The sequence below is a fragment of the Geotrypetes seraphini genome, chromosome 3 (assembly GCF_902459505.1).
Source record: "Geotrypetes seraphini chromosome 3, aGeoSer1.1, whole genome shotgun sequence".
In the NCBI taxonomy this organism is placed as follows: domain Eukaryota; kingdom Metazoa; phylum Chordata; class Amphibia; order Gymnophiona; family Dermophiidae; genus Geotrypetes; species Geotrypetes seraphini.
In genome coordinates, this window is record NC_047086.1 from 176,695,796 (window position 1) to 176,722,730 (window position 26,935).

The window sequence follows — 26,935 nt, forward strand, 5'->3', positions numbered from 1 at the left end:
ATAAGATTATTAAAGCAGACTTTCAGTGTAGGAGGAAGTGCAGTGATAGACCAAGGGGGTTTGCATTTTGGGGTGTGCCCCGTTTGCGGCTTCCCTTCCTGTGGGTTCTGAGCACTTCTGAAGTTAGTTCACATATAATATATTAAGTTTAAAAGGATATAGGGAGGGGATCGGTTATTTATATACTTGAATAGATATATGGTCTGCATGAAGACTCGATGCTGGTAAGACAATCAACACCTTGAAGTATGCACCAGTACTGAAGGCTCCACAGCAGGTACCATCAGTGCCGCAAGTTGTCTCGGTATAGGTGACCTCGATGAGAATGCAAACCGTGAAGGAGAGACAACCTGTGACACTTGTTGGGAAGTGGATAATCTCTTAGCTGACTTCCCCAATGCTGGAAAGTTCCACGATGCCGACGTCAAAGCCAATGTCGATGCTTTCGGTGTTGATGGATGCAAGGACTTGGCACCGTCCATGTGTGTGCCGAAGAACCACTCCTGAGGTAAGATAAATAAGCGTGAAAGAAGAAGAACCCCCCCCCCAAAAAATCAAAATGGTGTTTCCAGCCTCCAACACCACCGACCTTGTGTGAACAGTCGGCAACAGAAAAGACCACGACCACCGATTAACAACCTGTCACATGGACGGAAGAAAACTTTGATGGAATAATTTGTTCAGAAAAAACTTGTCAAAAATAAAACCCGAAAGTTCGGGAAAAAAAAAGGAAAGGAAACTTCCTAAACTGTAAAGTTTTAAAGTAAGAAAAACATTAAGAAAAATGTGAAGCGGGAAGGCAACAAAAACTGGAGTCCAGTTAAAAATGAACTTTTTTGCTCTGCGGAAAACGAAGAACTGGCATACCTTGCATCTCTGCTAGTGGGAAGGCACTCGAGCATGCACAAAGTCTTTGAAACTTAAAGTGACAATTCAGTTGTCAAACTGTCCATGCAGGGCTCCGTGGATGACGTCACCCCATATGTGAGAATATGTTGTCTGCTTGTCTTAGGATAAAGGGTGAAATTAAAAACAAAACAAAACTGAGGAACTTGGGAGACCACACTACGCACAAAGTGGCTGCACATGCTCAGAACTTTAGTTCTAACCTCTGGGAGAGTAGTCCAAGCCTGGTGTCACCTACTTCCTGTGCTCAACATGGTCCTGCATCTCAATGGAAAATCTACTTTCCTTGGATCAATAATCTGAGCAGAACTATTCAAAAAATTTTGGAAGTTGCAGAAAGTCCACCTTTTCATTCAGGTATATGGGACGGACCTTTAAATCCCACAATTGGGTATTTTCATTCAGAATTCTGTGTATTAGGTAAAACGACTACTGCGAGGACTTTTATGATTATACCTTTTTTGAAATCTACTTTAAAGTTTTTGTAGTAACAAAGTTAACAAAGAAAAAGAAAATAACAACAGCTAGTCATGTTACCCAAATACATCATAAAAAGTGATACAAAAAATAAAGCATATGGACATTATTCTGAAGCAGACAATGCTCAAATAACTTTCATCCAGACAACTGCATACATTAATCATGTCACTGAGCAGAGAACAGAGCAAAGTATACCACTGTATACCCTCAAAAACAATTTTTCAGGTTGTAATCATGGGCCAAATCAAAATATTGCTTTTAAAACATATTTTACACTATTTATAAACTTACTGAAATCACACGAATTTGCCTGGGCCAGCTTCTCCAATTTATATATTTGTTGTCTAATAAGAAAAAGAGAAGTGGCTATTTATTCATAGAAGATTATTAATAGAGGATTCTTACAGAAAGGCAAACTAAGAAATATAAAGCACTGCATCTCTTATGAAATATGAATAGGACCTTAAATTTGTGTGACAATATTAAAAGAATTGACCACAATTTTAGTCCAATACAAAAACTGCTCGATAACCTCTCAGCCTAAACCATCCAGTATTTACAAAACTGTAATCTTTGCACAAGAGCAGAACTTTGGTACATTCCCTCCTTAATTGAAAAAGAAGGCAAGAAATCTTAGCACAACATAATTGCACAATTTAACAAATAACTTTCTAAATTCCAAAATGTTTTTCTCCCTCCCCACCACCCAGAACATGCTACTTAACAGTGACAGTACAAGCCCAGTATAGGAGCACAATGCTGATGACAGGAATATCTTAAATTTATTATGTGCCCTCCACCCAAATAGGATAGTATCATACTTTATTAATATATATTTCAGAAGCATACAAATAGTCCTCTTTAGGGCACAAAAGTGAGAAGCTTGATCTTAAAGTGAAATTTTTGTCTTACCTGATAATTTCCTTTCCTTTAGTCAGGTCATACTGTTCTGAAAGTGGGTTTTATCCCTTCTAACCAGCAGATGGAAGTACAAAAAACTGATTTTTCCAATAAACTCACTAGTATAACCTGCTGATTCTCAGTGGAAAGTTCCAATATACATCTGCCAAAGCAGCAGAAGGTCCCTTTGTAATGCACATCCCATGCCCCATCAACCACTGAAGCTACCATAGACATCAAGCAAGCACACCATTACAGCATGGCATTCACTACACTGCATATGCAAAAAACTGGGTTTTTTTAACTGTAACGAAAACAGCAAAGCACCCCATAAGTCCTGTGGAGGATACCTGAGCCCGGATAAAGTGGGCCCTCAACCCTGGAGGTACCCAATTTTACAAATGTAGGTGGACCCAAAATTTGTCTTGATCTACTGTGCAATAGTGGTCTTGGAGCCTCTTGGCAGTTCTGCGGGCCATAAATAAGGACATGTAAAAGAACAGCGGTTGGCTGCTGAGGGTATATATGGGAATGGAGTGGATATTGCACAATTCATGGAAGAAAACATTTATAAATTTGAAAATCAGAAAGTGGAAAAAAAGCTACGGGGCTGATGTGATACATCACAGGATATCGAGAGAACTTAGAGACATCCTGAAAGAACAACTTAAGGATTTATTGGATTTAATAGATCGGAGAGGTTCTGTGGGACTGGACACAAACAGATGCTCTTCATAAAAGCAGGGCCAATAAGCCTCACATCAGAAAAATAATGGCATTGCTGCTGAAGGAAAAGACAGTTAACTTTCTACAATCCAAAGGGTTGCAGGATCTAAGGCAACATGCTTTACCATTTGGAAAATCCTGCCAAATGAAATCCGACTGATTTCTTTGATTGGGTGACCAAAGAATGGATAAAGGATGTGCACTAGATGTAATCTACTTAACTGTATCAAAGGCTTTGCCGAAATCCCTCACATAAGACTCTTGAATAAGCTGAGAGGGTTGAACTTAGGACCCAAAGTACTGAAATGAACTGGAAACTAGTTGACCAACAGGTGAAAGAGGGTGGGAATAAATGGAATTCACTCAGAGAACAGGAAAGTGAGTAGTGAAACACTTCAGGAGTTGGAACTGGGGTTGATTATGTTCAATATATTTATGAGAGACATTGATGAAGGATTAGGAGAAAAAAAATGTGCCTTTCTGTAAATGGCATGAAGATAGTCAATAAAGTGGCTACCCCAGAGGGAGTAGAAACCATGAGAAGGGATCTCCAAAAATTAGAAGAATGTTCAAAGTTCTAGCAATTAAAATCTAATGTGAAGAAGTGCAGAGTGATGCACTTGGGATGCAGAAATCCAAAGGAGATGTACAAAATAGGAGGAGAGAGCTTGATAAGCACAGCTCAGGAAAGGGATCTTTGGGTGATGGGTGTCTGAGGATTTCAAAGTGACAAAACAATGCGATAAGATGGTGGCCACAGCCAGAAGAATGTTGAGTAGAGAATGGTATAACCTGCAGAAGAAAGGAGGTCTTGATGCCTCTGTACAAGTTGTTGGCGAGGCCCCACTTGGAGTATCGTGATCAGTTTTGGAGGCCGTATCTTGCTAAGGACATAAAAAGACAAAGTGGTTCAGAGAAAAGAACGAAAGTGGCATGGAATTTGCGCCACAAGATGTATAAAGAGAGATTCAATTTTATTTATTTATTTGGATTTATTAATCACCTTTTTCATGTAGAGAAATTCACCCAAAGTGAATTTGAACAGTAATCAGGTACTCTTAAGTATTTTCCCTATCTGTCCCAGCAGGCTTACAATCTAACTGTGGTACCTGGGGCAATAGAGGGTTAAGTGACTTGCCAAAGTCACAAGGAGCAGGCTGGGATTGAACACGCAGCAGCTCTAATCACTAGGCTACTCCTACACACCTGACCTGAAGATGTACACTTTGGAGAAAAGAAGAGACGGGTTACATGCAGGGCCAGATTAACACTATATTGAGGCAAACATATATTTATGGGCCCCCTCCCCTACCTCTCCAGGAACCCTCTCCCCCACCCAGTGGCGTAACGAGGGAAGGAGGCGGTGGCACCCATCATTAGTGTGGTGGCACCTGTCATCAGTGACGTGGGTAAATCGACTCGAATCAATTCGTTGTCCGAGAAAATCAGACTCGCTGATTCAGCGACCAACCCCCCACCCTCCCAGTAAGACCTGACATACCTCCGAGGCCTCATAAAGCAGCGATGGAGGTCAGCAGGGCATCATTCTGAATGAGCTGCTTGTGGCCTGCCCTGCTGACCTCCATCGCTGCTTTATGAGGCCTCGGAGGTATGTCAGGTCTTACTAGGAGGGTGGGGGGGTTGGTCGCTGAATCAGCGAGTCAGATTTTCTCGGACAACGAATTGATTCGAGTCGATTTACCAAAGTGAATTAGTGAATCGATTTGAATTGGCAAATTGGGCAGCACTATTGCATACTAAGGACATCTCGGCCAGTCTGGTGCCACTAGGATCACATGTTCTGGATGATGAGCTTTGAGCTTTAATATCCTGCCTATCATTGGCCAAGGAGAAAAGACATAAAAAGAGGCCTGAAGTCGGTAACATTTAGACTAAGGCATTGATTCCCAAGTAACCCATCTCTTTCCTTCAGCTGAAAAAGTTGCTGACCTGAGCATTGGTCCTGCATGCCATGAGATCCAGAATGGGAGTTTCCAAATGGAAAACTATGAGATTGAAGGCTTGGGAAAATAGTTGTCATTCCCCTGGATCCAGAGACACTCTGCTGAGGTAACCAGCTTCCGTGTTAATAATTCCTGCAATATGAGTTGCTGAAAAATGGGAAATGTTTAATTCTACCCACTGGAAAATCAGTTGAGCTTTCTTGGCAAGAGAAATTCAGAGCAAATTCTAGAAGAGCTTTCCCGATGGCTCTTATATCCAATCTGTTGGCTGATCAAGAGGTCTCCACAGGAGGCCATAGACTCTGAGCCATATTCTGAAGACAATGTACACCGCAACCTGAAAGACTTGCATCTAAGGTAATCACACACCAATCCTGTGTGGAAAGGGGCAGACTGGAGATTCTGAGGGTATAGCCACCAGATTATGCTCCTCCTGGCCTGAGAAGACTAAGGAATCCAAACTTCATAATCCTTGGATACTGGAGACCAATGTCTGAGAAGAAATGTTTGAAAGGGCTGCATGTGAAATCAAGCCCAAGGTACAATCTCCAGAGTGGCTGCCATTGAACTCAAACATAATCCCAAGCTCTTGAACTCTGAAGAGATAGGAGTTACTTGACCTGTTCTCGTATCTTTAGTTGACAAGCCATGGGAAAAAACACCTTTGCCTCCAAGGTATCAAACCAAACCCCCAAATAATCCAGCGATTAAGTTGGAGTAAGGAAACTTTTATTGAAATTCACTATCCAGCCTACGGAAAATAGAAGAGAAACTACTCTAAAGGAACTCACAATTTTGGAGGGAGCTTGGTTAGCCAATCGTCTAAATAAGGATAAACTTGAATCCCTTCCTTCCAAAAGGCAGTTATCGATAGCCTGAAGGGCATGACCTTGAATTGAAAAGTATTCCCCAAGAATTGAAAACTGGAGAAATGTCCTGTGAGGTAGCCAGATTGGAATATGAAAATAAGCTTCTTAGAGGTCTATGGAAGTTCAAAATTCTCCTGGCCAGACCAAAGCTATGACTAACCTAGTCTCCATATGGAAATGGTATACCTTTAGTGCTTTGTTGACCCCTTTGAGGTTTAATACCAGACAGAATTAGTACTTCTCCTTTTATTTGGAACTACAAAATAAATGGAGTACCTTCCAGTTCTGTGCTCTTGAGGAGGGACAGGCTGAACTGCTCTCAGGCTCAATAGAGGCTGCAGATGAGCAGAACTGCCAAAGATTTGGCTGGAGATTTGCAAGGCCACTCCAAAAAAGAACTCTAGTTTGTAACCATCTTTGATAATATCTAGGATCCATTAGTCTGAAGTTATTTGGGACCATTCTTTGTAAAAGAGGGAGATGTGACCTCCTATAATGGCGGACAAGGAATGAACCTCAAACTCGTCATTGTGACGCAACTGAAGAGGAGGTCTTGAATTAGCTGGCACATTCTCTTTGAAGCCCTGAAAGGAAGATTGTCCTTGGGGAAAATGAGACGACTAGCAGCCTTACCTAGCTTATGATGCTTTGCTTCTCTAAGGCAGGATTTAGAAGATCTAAATTGAACCTTAGGCTTATCTTCTGGTAGACACTGAAACTTAGAATCTCCCAGATCATTAATCAACTTTTCTAGATCTTCTCCAATTAGTAACTTCTCTCTAAAAGGAAGTTTTGCAAGACAGGATTTGGAAGCTACATCAGCTTCTCAAAATCAGTACAAACTAAAGGATAGAGCTTGAACATAGCTTTTGCAACCTTAAGGCCAGAATCAGGAGACTCTCACTTCTGCATGGCTTCATGAATAAGAAAATTCTTAGAGGGCCTTTTAGTGCCAAATATAATAGGAGGAGTGAAGAAGTTCCTTGTGTGGCAGGAAAGGAAATATTAAGAACCTCCAAAGCCTTAGAAATAAGGAGAGGCAATTCATGTCTCATAAAGAACCTAACAGAAGGATCATCTCCTAAGGTCCTCCTCAGTTAAAGATGCAACAGACAAAGCCTCTTCAGAATCACAAAGAGAAAGAGGAGATAAGTCTTCCAAGTCTTTAGTTTTCTTTTTTTGAACTTGTCCCACAGCTTGAATAAGAGAAGGTGCAACTGGGCCAGAAACCTGTTGCCTCTTTAAGAAAAATGCCTGATGTAAAGGACACATTCAGGCAAAAAAGGCATGACAGAGGTAGTAGGAATTAAATTAGGCCTAATGGCTGTTTGAAACCATGAAGAGGGGTTTGAATTAAGCAGAAGTGGGGAAGCAGTTTTCAAAATGGCTGCGGCAATGTGCAATTTGCAGCTTCAGTAGAGATCCCAATGAAATTGAAAGAGATGCCTGTTCAGCCTGAAGGAGGTGGATCAATGTATTATTTTTATGTGCCGGTTTATTTGGTATATTGCAATTGTCTTAGATATTTAACTATGTTGTGTTTTTGAGGTCCTTTATGAGGCACCTGTCTGTATTCTGGATGCTTTTCAGTTCACAAAAGTCAATAAAAATTAATTTCAAATAATAAAAAAAACTTCCTAGATAAAGCAGTTACTGCAATTAGAGAAAATTGCTCTTCTCCACTCTTTTTTCTAAAGGAGGCAGGAGAAATAAAAGTACAGGGAAGTGAAAAGGCAGAAAAGTTGGTGTTTGTGAGGGAGCAGAGACGGACCTGGACCATCAGGTTTGCATCCTAAGCCTTTCAACTACTAAACCTCAACTCCTGGGCCTTACACTAAAGGAAGGAGACAACCACAGGATCAATCAAAGAGCTGCTCCGTCTGCTGGAGACAGAGAATACTGGCTGAGTCTTGCTGCACATCTGTGTATAAGGCACTGCTTGTTAGTGCTCTCTATCTCCACCTGCTGACAGATGAGCATAACCCATTAGCTTAGATGGTTTCTTTGATGATGGAGTGGAATGTACTTATAAGTCTCAGATCAACTGTAGCACTGCAAAAAATCCCAGACCTATCAACTCAAAAACTGTGCAGTATTATACTGCTGTACCAGATGATAAACTGGCATGTCACTACTGCAAGGTCTTCTTTGGTGGGCAATGTATAAAAATACAGATATATAAAAGAACAAGCAAGAATAGTAAACCTGAGCAAGCCAAAGAGCAATCTTGTTGATTCCACTAATGCAATTTCAGTAACCCACTGAAAGCCAAATATTTCCACCATGTCTGTCTCATAGTCTGTTGGAGAAGGATCAAGTCTCAGCAACAGCCTGAAAAATAAAAAAATAATTTGTTCAGATGGTCACCCCACTTTTGTATCCCCAGCAATACTGAACATTAATTCTCTTAATATTAAATAGTTTTCTCACCGCCACCTTAACCAGGACCTCATTTCCCTTTCAAAGGGAAAGCAAATCTTATTCTTTACTTTAATAAAAGGGGATATTGTTTCTTTTTATCGGCGCAAATAAGACAGTTATGTTTTACACAGCAGTATTACTAGCAGAAGACTGTAAAACATAAGTAAGCATAAGAAATGTAGAGATAAGATATACTTATTTTCTAAGCACAAAAGGTTGGTAAGAAAGATGCAATCAATAGTAAACTCAAATAAGCTGTTGTATTCTTTAAAGAATTAGAATTTAATTACTTAAGGGTCAATTTTCAAAGGGATCTAGCTGGTTCTCAAAATGGGGTATGTATACCCCAAGAGTAAGGCTGCCAACTGGATCCAGATTTACAGGACAGGATTTACCACATTGCATGCAGGGACCTGTAGTCTTGCTTTTCCTAGGGAATGCAATGGGAAAATCAGAACTACAGGTCCCTGCATACAATGGGGTAAACCTAGGACTGGATCAACCCTGTCCTGCAAATCTGAATCTAGTTGGCCTTACCTTTGGTGTATGCATCCCCCACATTGAGAACCAAAAGTCTAACTGACTATATCCTTAACCAGATAAAAGGCCCACTGGAAGGCCAAATCTGGATGGCCAGGGCTGAACAACCTTCTCTCTTCCTCATTGCCTCTTCCTACCTGCTTAAATAAATCTCAGGTAGGAAGTGGATATGAAGACGAGAAGGCTTTTACTAAAGAAAGCCGTGAAGACCTGGCAGTCCTGAATCAAGAAAATGCCAAAGAACCAACAGCCCCTCCATCTCAACTGATATGTTAAACAAAAAATAATTCAAAAGAACTTCTACATTTAGCAGCCACTACTAAACACATAATTCCCTGTCCAAATAATGCTGCTGAAAATTTGCAGGTAGAGGACAAGTCTATAAAGCGGATGCCTATTTGGAGTCTATTCTATAAAAAAAAGTAGGCATGCTATGTTTTTAGGTGTGAGCACTTATACCAGAGAGAGCAGCTGTAAATGCTCACACCAAGACTGGGGAGATATGTGTGAAACTTTTAGTTTTCTATAAGATATGGCATGGATTCTCTAATCGGTGCCCAAGCTCAGTAAAAAAAAACGTTGTTTTTAACCGAGTTTCAAGGCGCCGGAATCACACCTCTGTATGAGCTTTAGAACATAAAAATAACCTTACTGGGTCAGACCAATGGTCCGTCAAGCCCAGTAGCCCGTTCTCACGTTCGCCAATCCAGGTTCCTAGTACCTGGCCAAAACCCAAGGCGTAGCAATATTCCAATGCTACTGATCAAGGGCAAGCAGTGGCTTCCCCCATGTCTTTCTCAATAACATACTATGGACTTTTCCTCCAGGAAATTGTCCAAACCTTTCTTAAAACCAGCTACGCTATCCGCTCTTATCACAACCTCTGGCAATGTGTTCCAGAGCTTAACTATTTTCTGAGTGAAAAAATATTTCCTCCTATTGGTTTTAAAACTGGGGCAGCCATTCATAGAGCAGCATGGGACAAGGCAGGAAGTGAAAAACTCGCACCTGCCTTCTTGTCACTCTGACTCTGCTGCTGTCGCTCAGGAGAAAGCAGGAGACTGAAAGCTCCTGCCCTACAGCGCTGGACCGCTGTTCACAGCACGGCACGGGACAAGGCAGGAAGTGAAAAACTCGCGTCTGCCTTCTTGCCGCTCCGACTCTGCCGCTGCCAAGAAAGCTGGATGGAAGGGCAGGAGGCTGAAAGCTCCTGCCCTACAACGCTGGACCGCCAGAAGAATTAAGGTAAGGGAGGGGTTAGTTAGTATTCGCTCCATAAGAGGCACCCTTATTTCCACCCACTTTTTTGGGGGAAAGAAGTGTGTCTTATAGTGTGAAAAATACAGTATTTCCCTGTAACTTAATCGAGTGTCCTATAGTCTCTGTAATTTTTGACAGAGTGAAAAATCAATCCACTTGTATTCATTCTACTCTACTCAGTATTTTGTAGACTTCAATCGTATCGCCCTAAGCCATCTCTTTTCCAAGCTGAAGAGCCCTAACCTTTTTAGACTTTCCTCATACGAGAGGAGTTCCATCCCCTTTATGATCTTGGTTGCTCTTCTTTGAACCTTTTCTAGTGCCACTATATCTTTCTTGAGATAAGGAGACCAGAATTGAACGCAATACTCCAGATAAAGTCACACTATGGAGCCACTGTGGGCATGGCTAACACTGGAAGTGGCGTTAGGCGGCCTAAAGCATCTCCCTAAGTACCGTATAGAGAATCTGGGCCTATGTACATAAGTGCTCTGCTCAGACTCCGCCTACCTTCAAAGTATATGCTATTGAAGATATGCACATATTGACAGAAAATCACAAACTTATTTACACATGTATCTGAATGACTATAATACCAGCATTTACATGTGTACTTGCCACCTAAATCTAGGTGGCTCCTCATAGAATTAGCCCTATAATACAAGGCTGAATTTAGGGCAGAGTTAGGATGGAATAGCAAAGTACATGGATAGTGGAGCTACTCAGGAAAAAAGTAGCCTGGTTTTAGCAAGAAACTGGCAAAGTCAACGGGAGGAGAGAGCGGAGGAGGAGCTGTGGGTGAAAATCTAAATGTATGTGAAAATCTAAATGTACAATTTTAGAACATTTTGTATCTTTAACACCACACAGTTTTAGGACTATGGACCAAGATTTGGACTTTAATAACATTAATGCTATAGTTGCCCTTGTTAATGAAATAAACTGGTCTCAGCATTCTTATTCTGCCCTTGCTTTCTCAACTTGTTCTTCTTTAGCTACTCTTTCTTCATAACCCTCCAACCATCTCTTGAAAAAATCATACCCACTGTTCCATCCTCACATCTCCTTGAAGCAATTGAATTACCTTTCTAAAACTAAATTTAATGCAAACATAATTCTAAAGAACTATTTTTTTTTTTTTAATTAGGTATTTAATATACCACCTTTCAGTGGAAACAGCAAAAGCGGTTAACAATTTTAAAAAGTGGAGTCTTAACAGCTGGTGGAATACAAAAAGAGGCTGAGAGACCTCAGCAGCCAACCTCTACTGTAATTCTTTAGCAAACAAAAGGTCTGCAGAAGTGATCAGTGACCGATACACATTCTGCCAGTTTGTGGTCACTGGCAAAAACCAGGACCCAGGTGAATTCATACTTACAGCTCTAAAAACATAAAAATTGAACTATGGCTCAGACGGCTGAAATATATACAGTACATAGACTAGATGTACTGTGAGACTTTAAAAGCCAGAAATGGCTTAAGGCTATAACATTTTGTAAATAAATTCTTGTTCAGTCCTCATCTGGACATTAATGATGCTCTGACATGTGTCTCTGTTGAACAAAGAGCCCCACTGGTTTGCATTCTTTCTCCTTACTTGCCTTGCAAGAATAATATCAACTCAACAAAACAAGCTCTAATACTATATTACCCCTAATCAGTTGGCAAAGGTTTGATAAAGTTTAATCTTAATAAAACAGTGCAGATCTTTTAATTTCCATTGCATGGCATTTTCATAACTGATATATGAAAATGTGTTTTGGTTATATGGAAAGGTTTAAAATGGGTTTACTTGAGAAATTTCTCAAAGTACTGAATTGATAAATAAAACAATACATCATTAACGTCTAGACAAAGGAAGTCCATTATTCTAACAAAAGAATAAACTTTGAGACTGCCCTTACTACCTGGCCCAGGTACTTTAACCCTGACAGCTATTTCCCTTAATCTCCTTGCAATTACTTTGTGGCTCTTGTTGATCATTCTCTCTCAAGTGACTTTTCTTGACCCCTCTTGAAAATTATACTTTCGATGCTTCAGGTAACATAGAAACAGAAAAATGACAGCAGAAAAGGGCCATGGCCCATCCAGTCTGCCCACACCAAAGACCCACCCCCTATCTACCTCCATGAAGAGATCCGACATGCCTATCCCATCTTTTCTTAAAATCTGGCACGCTGCTGGCCTCAATTACCTGCTGTGGAAGATTTTTCCAACGGTCAAACACCCTTTCGGTGAAGAAATATTTTCTGGTATCGCCATGAAATATCTCACCCTTGATTTTCCACGGATGCCCCCTTATCGCCGAGGGTCCTTTAAGAAAAAAGAGATCTTATTCCCCCTCGATATGGCCCGTGTCATATTTGAACGTCTCGATCATGTCTCCCCTCTCTCTGCGCTCTTCGAGTGAGTATAGCTGCAACTTATCCAGCCGTTCCTCATACGGGAGATCCTTGAGTCCCGAAACCATTCTGGTGGCCATTCGCTGAACCGACTCAACTCTCCGCACATCCTTTTGATAATGCGGCCTCCAGAACTGCACACAGTATTCCAGATGGGGTCTCACCATGGATCTGTACAATGGCATAATAACCTGGGGCTTACGGCTGATGAAACTTCTGCGGATACAACCCATGATTTGCCTAGCCCTGGAGGAAGCTTTCTCCACTTGATTGGCAGTCTTCATGTCTTTGCTAATGATCACGCCCAAGTTGCGTTCTGCTACAGTCCTTGCTAGGATCTCTCCATTTAGGGTGTAAGTCCTGCATGGATTTTTGCCACCAAGGTGCATGACCTTGCATTTTTTGGCATTGAAACTTAGTTGCCAAGTCTTTGACCAATGCTCCAGCAGGAGTAGGTCCTGTGCCATACTGTCAGGCATTGAGCTTTTGTTGGGCACTGTGCCTTCGTCCGATGAGCTTGTGCCTACTATGTTGCATAGTTTGGCGTCATTGGCGAATAATGTAATTTTACCTCGCAGCCCCTCAGTCAAGTCACTTATGAAGATGTTAAATAGGATCGGGCCCAAGACCGAGCCCTGAGGCACTCTGCTGGTCACCTCCGTCGTATCAGAGAGAGTACCGTTAACCACTACCCTCTGACGTCTACCCCTAAGCCAGTCCCTAACCCTTGCGATTAATGTTACACTTAGTTCCATCGAACCCATCTTGCTCAGTAACCTGCGGTGTGGGACGCTATCAAACGCTTTGCTGAAGTCTATGTACAAGACGTCCAGGGATTCCCCTGTATCCAACTTCCTTGTTACCCAGTCAAAGAAGCTGATCAGATTTGATTGGCAGGACCTTCCCTTCGTAAAACCATGTTGATGGGGATCCCGTAGTTTCTCCTCGTTCAGGGTAGTATCCAATTGGCGTTTGATTAGCATTTCCATAAGTTTACTTACTATCGATGTGAGACTCACCAGTCTGTAATTCTCAGCCTCTGTCCTGCTTCCCTTTTTGTGGAGTGGAATGACGTTAGCCGTCTTCCAATCCAACGGAACTCTTCCTGTACTTAGGGAAAGATTGAAGAGCGCGGATAATGGTTCCGCCAGGACGTCATTCAGTTCCCTGATCACCCTGGGGTGTAGTTTGTCCGGTCCCATGGCTTTGTTCACCTTGAGTCTAGATAACTCATTATAGACACTACTGGGCATAAACTCAAAATTTTGAAATGGGTCTTCTGAGCTTTCCCTTGTCTGCAGCTGAGGGCTGGATCCCGGCGCCTCGCAAGTAAATACCGAGCAGAAGTATTCATTTAACAGTTTTATAAGATGACAATTTCCAAGAGGCCTTTTAGATGTGTACAACAGCATTCACACATCTAGAGCTCTTAATTTCTAAACTATTATTCAAAATCATTAAGCTAGACCATTTAAGAAATGAATTATTCTTAATACATAGCCCCACTTTCAAGGATAGTGAATCTGCAATTTAGTGAAAGTAGTGTTTAGAGGGTGAATGAATTTGGGTTTTGGCAGCCCTAAATCCCTTTTCAGCCAATTTTTGATTTTGACTTAAAATGTCCCCATATTTTCAGTGTAAGTTGAAATGTTGAACTTTGGTAGCAAAAGAGTGGCTCCTCCTCCCTCCCGTCTTGAGCAGAATAACCCCTCTTCCTATCCCCTAAGTGCCACCCATCCATAGGCTCACCCAGGCCTAGCCTACAATCCCTAATGGTGTAGTTAGGGCAGAAGATACTGGAGAACACCTCTGCCTTGGCTACACCAGCACTGTAGACCACCAGGGATTGAAAAATAGCCCTGGTGTAACCTACAAATAAGTGGGAGTTGCAGGAGGCTTTTGAAGGTAGGGCGGCTCGTCTGGCTCATTTTCAGTTTCAGCTAAAACTAGGCAACAAATTTAAGATGCAGATTTGGTTTGTACGTTTCAGTATAGTAGTGTTTGTACGTTTCAGTATAGTATGAATGGAAACCTACCTTTTGACAGATCCACTGCCTAGATAAGACTCTAAAGAAAAGGCTTTTCCTACATTTCTGTAATCAGCAGCACAAGAAAAGCATGGAGGTCGGATGCAATCCTCCCTCTCCTCTACCTCAAGGCTTGGGGTCAGATATGGAGAGATAGGAGGAGTCAGAGAGCCGCTGAAGTCATCTGTCATGATTCAGACTTTTCCACCTTCCTCTGAAATGCTGAAAAAAAAAAAATAATTAAAAAAAAAAAATATATATATATATATATATATATATATACACACACACACACCAACCCTTCATTTTTCTTTTAAGATGCACCTAAAGGGACAATTGTTTAACTGGGCACCACAATTCAGGCACCCAAAATGAGTGCTAATTCTATAACAGCATTTGCACACCAAGATTCTGTTATAGAATACTCGTGTAAATAGGTATCAATGTATCTATATTTAGGCACACCCACTTATGCTACATCAACAGCAAGCATAAGTGGGTACACCTAAATGTAGCACTTTGACACCTAACTTATAGTATTCTCTAACCACTCCTTTTACAACAGTAGCACAGTTTTTAGCGCTAGCTGCAGTGGTAACAGCGCCAATGCTCATAGAATTCCTATGAGTGTTGGAGCTGTTACCCCCCCCCTTCTTTTACAAAACCGCAGTGTGGTAAGTTACACTAGTAAATAATGGTTCCACCAATGCCCAGCTCAAGCTTCTCCTCTGTGAGCATCCCCCTTGCATTTCAAACTAAGCGAGTTTCTGTCCACATTTCACCTTAGGGTGGATAAAAATCATAATTTTTTTTTTTAATTACATTTTTTTTAAATACATTGCTTTTTTCCAGGAAAAATCTATCTAAAGATCGTTTTCTATTTAAGATACATTAAAAGTTATTCATCATGAAATAAGAATTAGTTTTTAATTATGAAGAATGAGGCACACGACCTACTGCTACTGGAACAATGGTCAAACACTTGGCAGCTAGGCTTCAATGCTAAAAAATGCAAGATAATGCACCTGGGCAAGAGAAACCCGTGTAGAACTTATGTACTAAATAGTGAGACCTTGGTTAGGACCACGGAGGAACGCGATCTAGGAGTAATCATTAGCGAGGACATGAAAGTTGCCACTCAAGTGGAGAAGGCTTCCTCCAGGGCAAGACAAATGATGGGATGTATCCGCAGAAGTTTCGTCAGTAGGAGACCTGAAGTTATGATGCCGTTGTACAGAGCCATGGTGAGGCCTCACTTAGAATACTGTGTTCAGTTTTGGAGACCACACTACAGAAAGGACGTGCTGAGGATCGAGTCGGTTCAGAGAACTGCCACCAGGATGGTAATGGGACTCAAGGATCTCACGTATGAAGAAAGACTAAAGAAATTGCGGTTGTACTCACTTGAGGAAAGAAGAGAACGGGGAGATATGATTGAAACGTATAAGTACATCACGGGATACATCGAGTCAGAAGATGATATCTTCGGGCTAGTGGGACCCTCGACCACCAGAGGACATCCGCTGAAAATCAGGGGAGGGAAGTTTCATAGCGACTCCAGGAAGTACTTCTTCACTGAAAGAGTGGTGGATCACTGGAACAGACTCCCACTCCAGGTGATAAAGGCCAGCAGCGTGACGGATTTTAAGAAAAAATGGGATACTCACGTGGGATCTTTAAGGGAGTAAATTCAGGGGAGGGGATACCTGGAATGGGCAGACTTGGTGGGCTATAGCCCTTTTCTGCCGCTTTTTTCTATGTTTCTATATTCATGCCATGTTTAAATTTTTTGGTAAATGAATTCAAATTAATCCATTCATATCATTACGGGCAATTTTTGTGTATCGCAAACTGTATGACATGACACACTGACGAGAAGAGCTGTCCACGCCGGCTGCCTGCCTACAGGATGCGAAAGGCACGTCCTGTAGGAAGTCAGCTGGCGTGGATGACTCTGTTCCTAGCTAGCATCTCTCCTCTTCTCTCCAGAATAAATCCACAGTACCGAAGTACTTCCGTGCTGATCCTTAGTAGAACTTAAGCAATATCAGGTTGATGTATTTAAGCTCTAACTAGCTTTGTTCAGATTTACTGTCATAGCACTTTTCTCCAGCTCCTTTAGACTTCCAGCTCAATCCTGATTAGCTAGGAGCCAACCAGCTTTAATTTGCAACTAAAGCTTTTCCCTATTTTAAATCCTCTTCCAAAGCCAAATGTAGCCCAATTTTCCTAAAGACGATCTTCTGCTGGGTCACACACCACAATCCCTTCTTGACTTGAACCCAGAACTTATGCAACTAGGTGTTGCTACCAGGTGCAATGGCTAGGGGCTATGCTGCCTTAGATAAAAAATTTTAAATAAAAAAAACAAAATACTAGAGTCAGAATGATTTTTCTCCTGCAAGCCTCACTCATTTCCCAGTACCAAATTCTTCTTTCAGTTTCTTCTCTCTCGCTTTTAACCCTATTCTTTTTTCACTTTTTCAAATCCAAACATGCATCTGTATCCAATCCATGTCAAGATTTTACTTTTCCTTTATTTTTCTCACTTTTTCTTCGCCCTCAGACCCTTTTCCAGATGCTGACCTGACTCCGCTTTTTCCAGGTCCTGATCTCTACCCGGTTTCTTTCTGCTCTGGCTGCCTCAGTAGCGAGGAATTATTCTTTTTCTTTTTTCAAAAAGGCGCCAATGCCAGAGCACCCACAGCTCCTCCTCCGCTCTCTCCTCCCGTTGACTTTGCCGCTTTCTTGCTAAAACCAGGCTACTTTTGGAAAGTCAGCTACGGGAAATTTGGAGGGGTGCAACTTTTAAGTTACTTTCATGCAACGCGTACGAGTTTTCGAATTAAGCAGAATAGTGAAAGTAGCTCCAGTATGATCTTTTGGCTGCCTGTGTATTCCAAGCCTCATTCTGGTGCACCAGTAGCGTCTCTCAGTGCGGTGCAGGCCTCAGCCTGGTGCTCCAATAGCCTCTCTTAGTGCAGTGCAGGCCTCATTCTGGTGGTCCAACAACCTCTCTTAGTGCTGTCCAGGTCTTATTCTTCTGAAGCTGTCAAAGTCTCGCCGTGCGTTCCAAGCCTTATTGTGTTTGGCACTTTGTGTCTGTTTCAGAGCACTGCTTGTTTTATTTTGACAGTGCAAGACTTTTTATAAACACAGTATCAAAGTAGGACAGTTCAGAAGAGGGTGAGAGTTATGATAGTGGGTCTTTTTGTCTCCTTCAGCAAACGCTTACATTTGATTGGGGGGTTTTCAGAGTGGAATGAAACAAACGGCTGAAGAAGAGAGAGATGAAAACATGATTTGGAAATGGGAACAACTGAGTGAGAAGTGATAAAGGGCTCCTTTTATCAAGCCGCGATAGCGGGGTTAGCGCGTCCGACATTTCATCACGGGCTAACCCCCGCAGCCGGCTAAAAAACTAAGGCCAATGGTGCTTAAATAATTGGTACTATTTATTTGGGGGGGGGGGGGTTCTTTTAATTTCTAACCCACCTATAATAAACTCTTTAAGTAGAGAATGACACAGGGACAAATTTTTCCCCGTACCCGCGGGAACTCATTTTCCCGCCCTGTCCCGATGAGTTCTTTTCCTTTCCCTGCCCCATTTCTACAAGCTCTATCCTCATCTGCACAAGCATCAAACACTTTAAAATCCTAAGTGTTTGAGGCTTGTGCGATTAAGACAGAGCTTACAGTAATGGGGCAGGGACGGGAAGGGGTTAATTGATTTCCTGCAGGGACAGGGAAACATTTGTCCCCTTGTCATTCTGTACTCTTAAGCAGGGGGCATTAAATAATAATATATAACAGCACAGTAATAGACATGCTTAGCCCCACTAATATCTCAACGAAATTTCTCCAAATTGTCTTCCAAATTTTTAGATAATTCTTCATTGCCCCCTGTACAAAGTTCCTTCTTTCGAAGTTCTAATTTAGGTTTTTCTTGTTCTATTTTCTCTTAAGAGTTTGGATCAAAAGAAGAATAAGGTCTAAAGAACATTGGTTCAAGATGCTATTCCATTTGGTAACAAACTCTGGAGTAGAGGCAACAGTTTAAGGGCAATTCTGACTGGAAAGCCCCTTGCAATAATGTAATGTAATGTAATTTATTTCTTATATACCGCTATATCCTTTAGGTTCTAAGCGGTTTGAAGAAAATATACATTAAGATTATAAATGAGAAGTAAGAAGGTACTTAAAAAATTCCCTTACTGTCCCGAAGGCTCACAATCTAACTAAAGTACCTGGAAATTAATAAAGAAGAGAAAATAAAGATGGTTGAAAAAAGAAAAATTCTATGTGAACTTATAGGATGGAAATTAAACTGACAGTGAAGAACTGTATGAAAAATACATATGGAATGCAGTTAGAGAGGGTAGGTTACAATCTATTTATGGTATTTGTTTAATTGGAAGGTGTTAAGGTGGGTAATTTGGGGGAAGGTTATCTGAAGGTAGGTGAATCTTCTGGAGGTAAAAGAGGAGGGGTTAAAATATTTGGATGAATTTTTTGAAAAGCAGGGTTTTGATTTCTTTTCTGAATGTTTTGAGGTTGTCTGATATTGTCATAAGATTGGAGATGGAATGGTTGATTTTTGCTGCTTGTGTTGCCAGAAGGTTGTCAAACATTTTCTTGCGTTGTGTGCCTTTGAGTGGGGGGAAGGCGAAAGGGTTCGAGGTTCTTCTGTGTCTTGAGGTGGAGATTTGGTTTAAGCGGTTATTTAGATAGGAGGGGGAAGAGCCGTGTAATGCTTTGAATATCAGGCAGTAGAATTTGAATTGGATTCGTGCTTGTATGGGTAGCCAGTGAGAGTCTAAGAAGGCAGTTGTTATGTGATCATATTTTTTGAGTGAGTAGATCAATCTGAGGGCGGTGTTTTGTATGGTCTGGAGTTGTTTTATCATAGTGGCTGGACAAGGAAGATATAGGGAGTTGCAATAATCCAGCAGACCTAAGACTAGGGATTGGACGATTAGTCTAAATTGTGCTTGGTCAAAGAATTTTCTGATTTTGCGGAGATTTCTCATGGTTAAAAAAGCTTTCTGGGTTGTTTTGTTGATCTGGGGCTGCATTGTGCAACATCTGTCTATCGTAACTCCTAGGAGTTTTAATTCGGGTTGTATTGGGTATTTGGTATTTTTGATTTTCAGTTCAGTGATGGTAGGAGTTTGGGCTTTTTCAAGCAAAAGGAATTTTGTTTTTTCAGAATTTAGTTTTAGTTTGTGATCTCAGTTTTACAGTAATCCACAAGAACTGCACTATGCAGCTCCTACTTAATGAACTGTTGGGAGTCATCCTAGAATGAGGTCTAATCTGAGGAGTCAATCATCCCCCCCCTCCTTCCTTTTGTGAAAGTGCTGGGTCTTGCAAAATAGTAGATCTCTGATCAGCAGAAAATTGAAAACTGCTTTCCCAAGACTGGGCCATTGCTTAATCCCTATTATTAAATAATATATATAAAACCTATTTAAAATGACCAGTTCCTTCCCATTCTCCACCCACCACACTCTCTACCCCTTTCAAATCTAAAATGTTTCTAATTACCCAACATGTATCACCTCAAGTTCCCGACAATTCCTATGTAATTCTTATGACAATTCTTATGTAAAGTTAATTCTTGTGATCTCCTGATAAATCTTATGTAATCTGCCTTGAACCACAAAGTAATGGTGGAATAGAAATCACTAATGTAATGTAATAACAAAGCAGAATAATTAAAATGAAAATTTTCAATAACAATCATGACTTAAAAAGTGTCCAGTTTGCTTCATGCCTATCCTGAATTTTAGTAAACCTGATTTGAGGAGGAGTGAAAATAATAATAATAATAATTTTATTCTTATATACTGTCATACCGAAAAATGGAAATATATTCCACTAGTCTTTAAGCCCGTTACATTAACAGGTGCTAGAATAGATGGGTGTGTCTGTCTTTCTTTCTCTCTCTCTCTCTCCATGGCCGTTTTCTGTCTGTCTGTCTTTCTTTCTTTCTGTCTCTCTCTTTCCTCGGCTGTCCACCATCACCCCTTGCCTGCTCCCCCTGTCCAGCAGTAGCCCTTCTTCCTTCCTTTTACCTCCCCCGTGTCCAGCAACACCCCTTCTCTGCTCCCCCTGTCCAGCAGCAGCCCTTTTCTTTGTTTTACGTCTCCCCTGTCCAGCAGCACCCCTTCACCGCTCCCCCTGTCCAGCAGACCACTTCTCTGCTCCCTCTGTCCAGCAGCACTCCGTACCTACTCCCCCTGTCCCTCTTCCCTGCTCCCCCTGTCCAGCACCACCTCTTTCCTGCTCCCCCTGTCCAGCAGCACTTCTTACCTGCTCCCCTGTCCATCTTCCCTGCTCCCCTGTCCAGCAGCACTCCTTACTTGTTCCCCCTGTCCAGCATGTGGCTTCCTTGTCGTTTGCATCTGCCCTCCTCTTCAAAGCAGCCTACTGAGGATTGCGGCGGGCTGTAGCAAACCTCGCAGGCCGCTCTGCACCTTGGTAGCACGTTCCCTCTGACGTGATTGCACTACAGCCGGCCATGATCCTCAGTAGGCTGCTTTGAAGAGGAGCAGCGCCGTCATCAGCGGTTGGTGAGTGAGGGCGGGAGGGGAGAGTCACCAGTGTGTTCCCTGCCTCCATGTTCCAAAATGGAATTTGGCACGGAGGGATACAGCACGGCGGCAGTGATCAGAAAACCCTAAGTGCGCATGCGCGCTTAGGGTTTTATTATAGAGGATAACTGGAGACTAGCAACTTTAAAAACTCCCAGGGAGTGAGATGATTGAATTATCTAGAAATGGGGAGTTAGAGAAGGAGCAGAAAGCTGTTTTCCTCTTGCTTCTGATTTTTTTTTCAGAGTTTCTATGTATGGGAAGAGAAAACCCAATGAGGTCCTCAAATCTCTAATGGGAGCTGGTGTCCTTTCCTCACCATACATATTGTCTATATTGGTAGACAGTAAGTTAAGCCCAAACATCTTCATTTTGTTAATTTTTATATTATTTTTTATTTTGGTGGTTGAAATGTTTATTGTACTGCATTTTATGAGTCATTGTACTGTATATTTTTAAATTATTGCAACTGGTAGTCAGTCAGACAATATAAAATGTCTCAAATTAAATTAAGTACACAGGATCTTATGGAAACCTTGTGCATCATGCTCAATAGAGGAACAGAAAGAAGGCCTTGATGAGAGAAATGCAATGTGTGAGTTGAAGAATATGAAAGCAACACAGACAATAAATGAAACAGGATAGTACCCTGATGAGTCTTGAAAAGTAACACCAGTATCTTAAATTAGATAAAGGCAGTGAAAGATAAAATGGCTAAATAAAATATGGTCAAAACATTTGGTTAATAAATGAGCCATAACATTCTGCATCATCTTAACAGCTCTAATATATGCTTCAGGTAGGCCACTGTGGGAGTGATTCCCACCTTACCTATAGGTACACTGTAGGCCTGAAACTTAGGCCAAGAACCATTTTTGCTGCCCTCAAGCATTCCAGCCAAAGACATTTACCGTATTTTTCACTTCATAAGACGCACTTTTTTTCCACCCAAAATTGGGTGGAAATTTCAGTGGGTCTTATGAAGTGAGGGTAACTTTTTTAAAACACCCACACACACGCCGTTGTACCTTTTTAAAATGTCCCACTCGTTGGGGGTATCTGGGCTGACTGCTGCCCGCCCCAACTGCTGCTCCCCGCCTGCCTGCCGCTGCTGCTCCTGCTCCCTGCTCACCGCCACTGTGCTGCAATTCCAGGAAGGGAAGGGAAGGGCCAGCGTGCAGCGATTGTATGTTGCTGGCCCACAAGCCTTCACCCGACGTCAGTTCTGACGTCGGGTGAAGGCTTGTGGGCCAGTGACGTGCAATCGCTGCACGCTGGCCCTTCCCTTACCTTCCTGGAATTGTGGCGCTGCAGTGGCGGTAGACCGGGGTCAGAGGAGGAGGAATCAGTGGAGGGTAGGCAGGCTTCAGCATGGCAGGGAGGGAGGAAGGCAGTTTACAGCGCAGCAAGGAGGAAAAAGGGCAAAGGCTGGACGGCAGTGAGGGGGAGGAGGCACAAACTCATGACATGGGAGGGAGAACGAAGGACAAAGGCTGGAAAGCAGTGAAGGGGCATGAACCCAGGACATGGGAGGGAGGTAGGTCGAAGAACAAAGGCTTGAAGGCAGTGAGGGGGAGGAAGCACAAACTCAGGACATGGGAGGGAGGGAGAACGAAGGACAAAGGCTTGAAGGTAGTGAGGGGGCACGAACTCGGGACATGGGAAGGAGGTAGGTCAAAGAACAAAGGCTGGAAGGCAGTGAGTGGGAGGGGGCATGAACTCAGGACATGGGAAGTAGGTAGGTCGAAAAACAAAGGCTGGAAGGCAGTGAGGGGGAGGAGGTATGACCTCAGGACATGGGAGGGAGGGAGAATGAAGGACAAAGGCTGGAAGGCAGTGAGGGGGCACGAACTTGAGACACGGGGGGGAGGGAGGTCAAAGAACAAAGGCTGAAAGGCAGTGAGTGGGAGGGCACGAACTCAGGACATGGGAGGGAAGTAGGTTGAAAAACAAAGGCTGGAAGGCAGTGAGTGGAAGGGGGCACGAACTTGGGACATGGGAGGGAGGGAATAGAAAGGGACAATTGTTGGGCCTGAGTGGAGAAAGAAAGGAAGGAGATTCATGAAATCACTAGACAACAAAGATAGGAAAAATGATTTTATTTTCAATTTAGTGATCAAAATGTGTCAGTTCTACTGTGTGTATTGTGTATATATGAAAAATGAAAGGAACAGCCTGGCAGGGAAGGGGAGACAGGGTGCAGAGCCTGGCAGGGAGGGGATGGGGTGCAGAGCCTGACTAGGAGAGTGGGCTTGAGTGGGCTTTGTTTTAGATCACATTCCTTTGACACAGCGTAGAGGTGATATCAAAACAAGTCTCTACCAAAGTGAACAATGTTTTATTTCTTTTTGGATACAATCTGGCCAAAGGGGCTGAACAAAAAAATTGAATGATGTGCGTTTTATTGAACTATCTATATGGACTTTCCGGAAGTGACGTCCTGATCATCTATGAGCTTAAATCTGGGCGTCAATTTGGAGCCAACAGTGCACTGAGTTGGAGTAGAACGAGATTATCAGAAAATTTTACCCACAAATTTAGGACAGCGAGGTTAGGGAATCACCTGGCGATAATAGAGAATCGCCTGGAATGCTCATTTAAATATTAATGACCTCGTTGTAATACATTTGCATGGCAGTGTCGGAGTCTGTCAGGAAGCTCAGAAAAGACCACGGTGAGCCCTTTTGAGAATTGGCCAGTAGAATAATTCCACTCTAAACCGGCTGGAACCAATTTAGCGACCATCATTAAAGACAGAGTGGGTTTTGAGAATCTTCCCCTAAGTCCTGTATGGCCCAACCCGTGTGGGTTCCATTACCAAGTGTTGAAACAGTTCTTGTAGAGAATTCAGGATCTCCCTACTTCTACGATACCCCACAATAGGGATACCCCAGTCGGCATCTGGCATAATAACTCACCTCACCACCCCGCTGCGGAACCTGAGCTCCCTTCAGTTATTCCGCAAACAACTGAAAACCTGGCTTTTCAGCAAATTGTAGCTCTATCCTTCCCCCTTTCTCTCCCACCTTCTACACATAAGTTCATGTAATCCTTTTTCTTCTTCTCTACCCACTATTTTTAAGTTCTTGTAAACTGTGTCGAGCTCCATTCTCATGGAGATGATGCGGTATATAAACTTAAGGTTTAGATTAGATTAGATTAGTAATACATCCCCTTTTACAGCTCTTCTCTTTCTACTTCTCTCTATGAAGAAGGCCTGTTTATCACACCAATATAAATACATTCCCATTCCCTCTTTCCAGATTGACCCTCAGGTTCTCTGACTCATCAGCACTTTAATACCATATCTGGCACTGGTATCTTCCCCACATCTTCCATGGTGTGTGTTAATAGTGATAGCATAGGAGCAGTGTTGAATGAGGATAGGTTTTTTGCCAGCCACTGCCCTTACCTTTAGGAAAACATCCTGAGCTATACCATATACAGAGAGTTCTGCCAGCAGGTATCAGTTAAAGTTTAACTGTAAGGCAGTGTTTTCTAAAACCAGGCTAAGCATTAGCTTACAACCTTAACCAAGTACTTCATGGATGCATTCTCTTAGTGTTCTGGGGCCTTTTTTCTTCCAGTCTAGGCTTCTGTCCTTTCTAGAGCCCCACCCTTACTTTATGGCTCTCCATCTATGGCTTTGTTAAATTGATCTCCATTCAAAGACAACTGGGGATCCCTTCTATATACTGTATTTATTTATTATTGGGATTTAACCACCTGTATGAAGAGATTCACCCGAGGTGGTGTACTGCAGCCCTTTACATCCTTCCAATCAGCTTTGCAGAAAAGTAGCAAAGACAAAACTCTTCTCCACTGTGGTGCTTTGAGGTCCACTATCTACAGGCCAATAGGCTCTTGGCTACCATATTCTCTTTCTGAAAGGAGTAGCCTACTGATTAGTGCAGTGACGTGAGAACCTGGGGAATTTGGGTTCAGTTCCCACTGCAGCTCCTTGTGACTCTGAGCAAGTCACTTAACTTTCCATTGCACCAGGTACAAAGTGCCTATATGTAACAAGTAAACCACTTTGATTGTAACACAGAAAGGTGGTATATCAAGTCCCATCTCCTTTCCCTCCTATGGTTTTCCTTTAGCAGAGAGCCCAGCTAGAACATTGCTTAGGGTATATAAATCTATGCTGCTACCAGGGCATGTATTACTACTGAATGGCAAGAATTGAAAAACACGTATTTCCTATCACTAAGGTACTTAGTAAGACCCAGGTCACACATGTTTCTTGGGATTTCCATTTCAGTTTGTCTGTGTGTGTCTGGTTTTAATCTATGGCCCATTATCCTGTATTGGGTGAGGCTCAATCTGTGCCTGAAGAGTTCTGGTAGTGTATAGCTTCTCTGCAGGGACCCACAGCAGTTCTAGTTATCTAATAGGAGGCATTCCTTTGTTCTAAAGACCATTGTAATATTACAGTACTGCCTTCTCTTAGGATCTGTGACTTGTTGCAAGGAGGGGGTAGGTGCCTGATTTATAACCATCAGTCACAGAGTCAGCAATAATATATGGTGCAGTTTTATAATAATTTTTATCAGAGGTCCTTGGGGACATGAGATTGCTTTACAAACAACATAGTTTGAAAGGGTTATTTCCTCATATTACCCCGTGGTACCTCCTCCTCCTCTTGTTCTTTTACTTTTTCTATTTACTTTTTACTTTTTTCTATTAATTATTCATGATTCTATGATAGAGTATACTTAGCTTTCAGGGGATATATAGCAAGGCTGAAAGCTAAGTATACTCTATCATAGAATCATGAATAATTAACAGAAAAAAGTAAATAGAAAAAGTAAAAGAACAAGAGGAGGAGGAGGTACCACGGGGTAATATGAGGAAATAACCCTTTCAAACTATGTTGTTTGTAAGGCAATCTGATATCCCCAAGGACCTCTGATAAAAATTATTATAAAACTGCACCATATATTATTGCTGACTCTGTGACTGAGAGTGTGTGACTGCTGTTTGAGTAATCATGGATAGGAAGATTGTTACAGATGATTTATAACCCTGCATTCCCCTTCTCCTCCAACAGGGATGGCCCCTGCATGCGAGTGCCAGCTTTTTTTCTAGAAAAGAATAAGCACTGTCTGTGCCCGTCGTCTTGTTGCGCCATTTCACTTTGGTCAATCACAACAGGTACAGCGCATATATTCTGCTTTACTGCTGAGCCACTCTGGAGGCTTATCTGTGCTCCCATCCAAAATATAAGTTTGAAGTATAGAGGATGCTCTGTAATGTGTGCCTGGCTTTCTTTGTCTTGCCCAGGGGAAACACCTATAGAGGACTTGAGGTGAGGGATCCCCAGGAGTTAGAAGAGGTTCAATTCAGCAACTATGCTCCAGAAAGTCCAAATGATGAGTCGGTATTTCAGCTACATCCTAGCTGATGCATATAAAGTTGCACACATTAGGTAGGATTCACCATTATATTGATTGCATGCGTACATTGCAGTGCAGTTCACAATGTGCTTGTCCTGTGTTACTATGCATTTCAGGTCATGGAATATTAATGGCTGAGGAAGATTCTGTTTGTGGGGCAAAAACGAGCATCCTTTTCCTTAACTTATATCTTTGCTATGCTAGTATGCTCCTTATAGATAGGTCTGACCTGTTAACATCCTATCCTAGGCAGTGTGGAATGGAGATTAGAGCTTCCAAATAGTTAAAATCAAGCATATATTTGAGCAGGGATTGTTGCTTTTTGAGATGCAGTGCTGCTGATAAGGCAATGAGGACAAAGCAAGTTCTTGAAATGCAAGGCGACGTTTTATTCACCTACTGTATATTATTCTGCAAACATGCAAGCCTTTCCTAACTCCTGTAC

At 42.1% G+C, this 26,935-nt stretch overlaps 1 protein-coding gene across 2 annotated transcripts in view; it reads right to left on the reverse strand.

Annotated features, from left to right (window-relative positions):
* MMS22L (MMS22 like, DNA repair protein) overlaps positions 1–17,536 on the reverse strand; it is a 122,208-nt gene extending 104,672 nt beyond the window's left edge. The window contains exons 1-4 of one of the 2 annotated variants that reach the window (XM_033935773.1): positions 17,082–17,536; positions 14,505–14,717; positions 8,051–8,176; positions 1,678–1,730 (exon numbers count right to left, since the gene is read on the reverse strand). In XM_033935773.1, coding sequence (XP_033791664.1) covers positions 1,678–1,730; positions 8,051–8,176; positions 14,505–14,686 — 361 coding nt within the window. In that variant the 5' untranslated portion in view covers positions 14,687–14,717; positions 17,082–17,536. Of the gene's footprint in view, positions 1–1,677; positions 1,731–8,050; positions 8,177–14,504; positions 14,718–16,974 lie in introns of both variants that reach the window. The other variant, XM_033935774.1, reaches the window with a different exon arrangement.
* Positions 17,537–26,935: the final 9,399 nt, after the last annotated feature.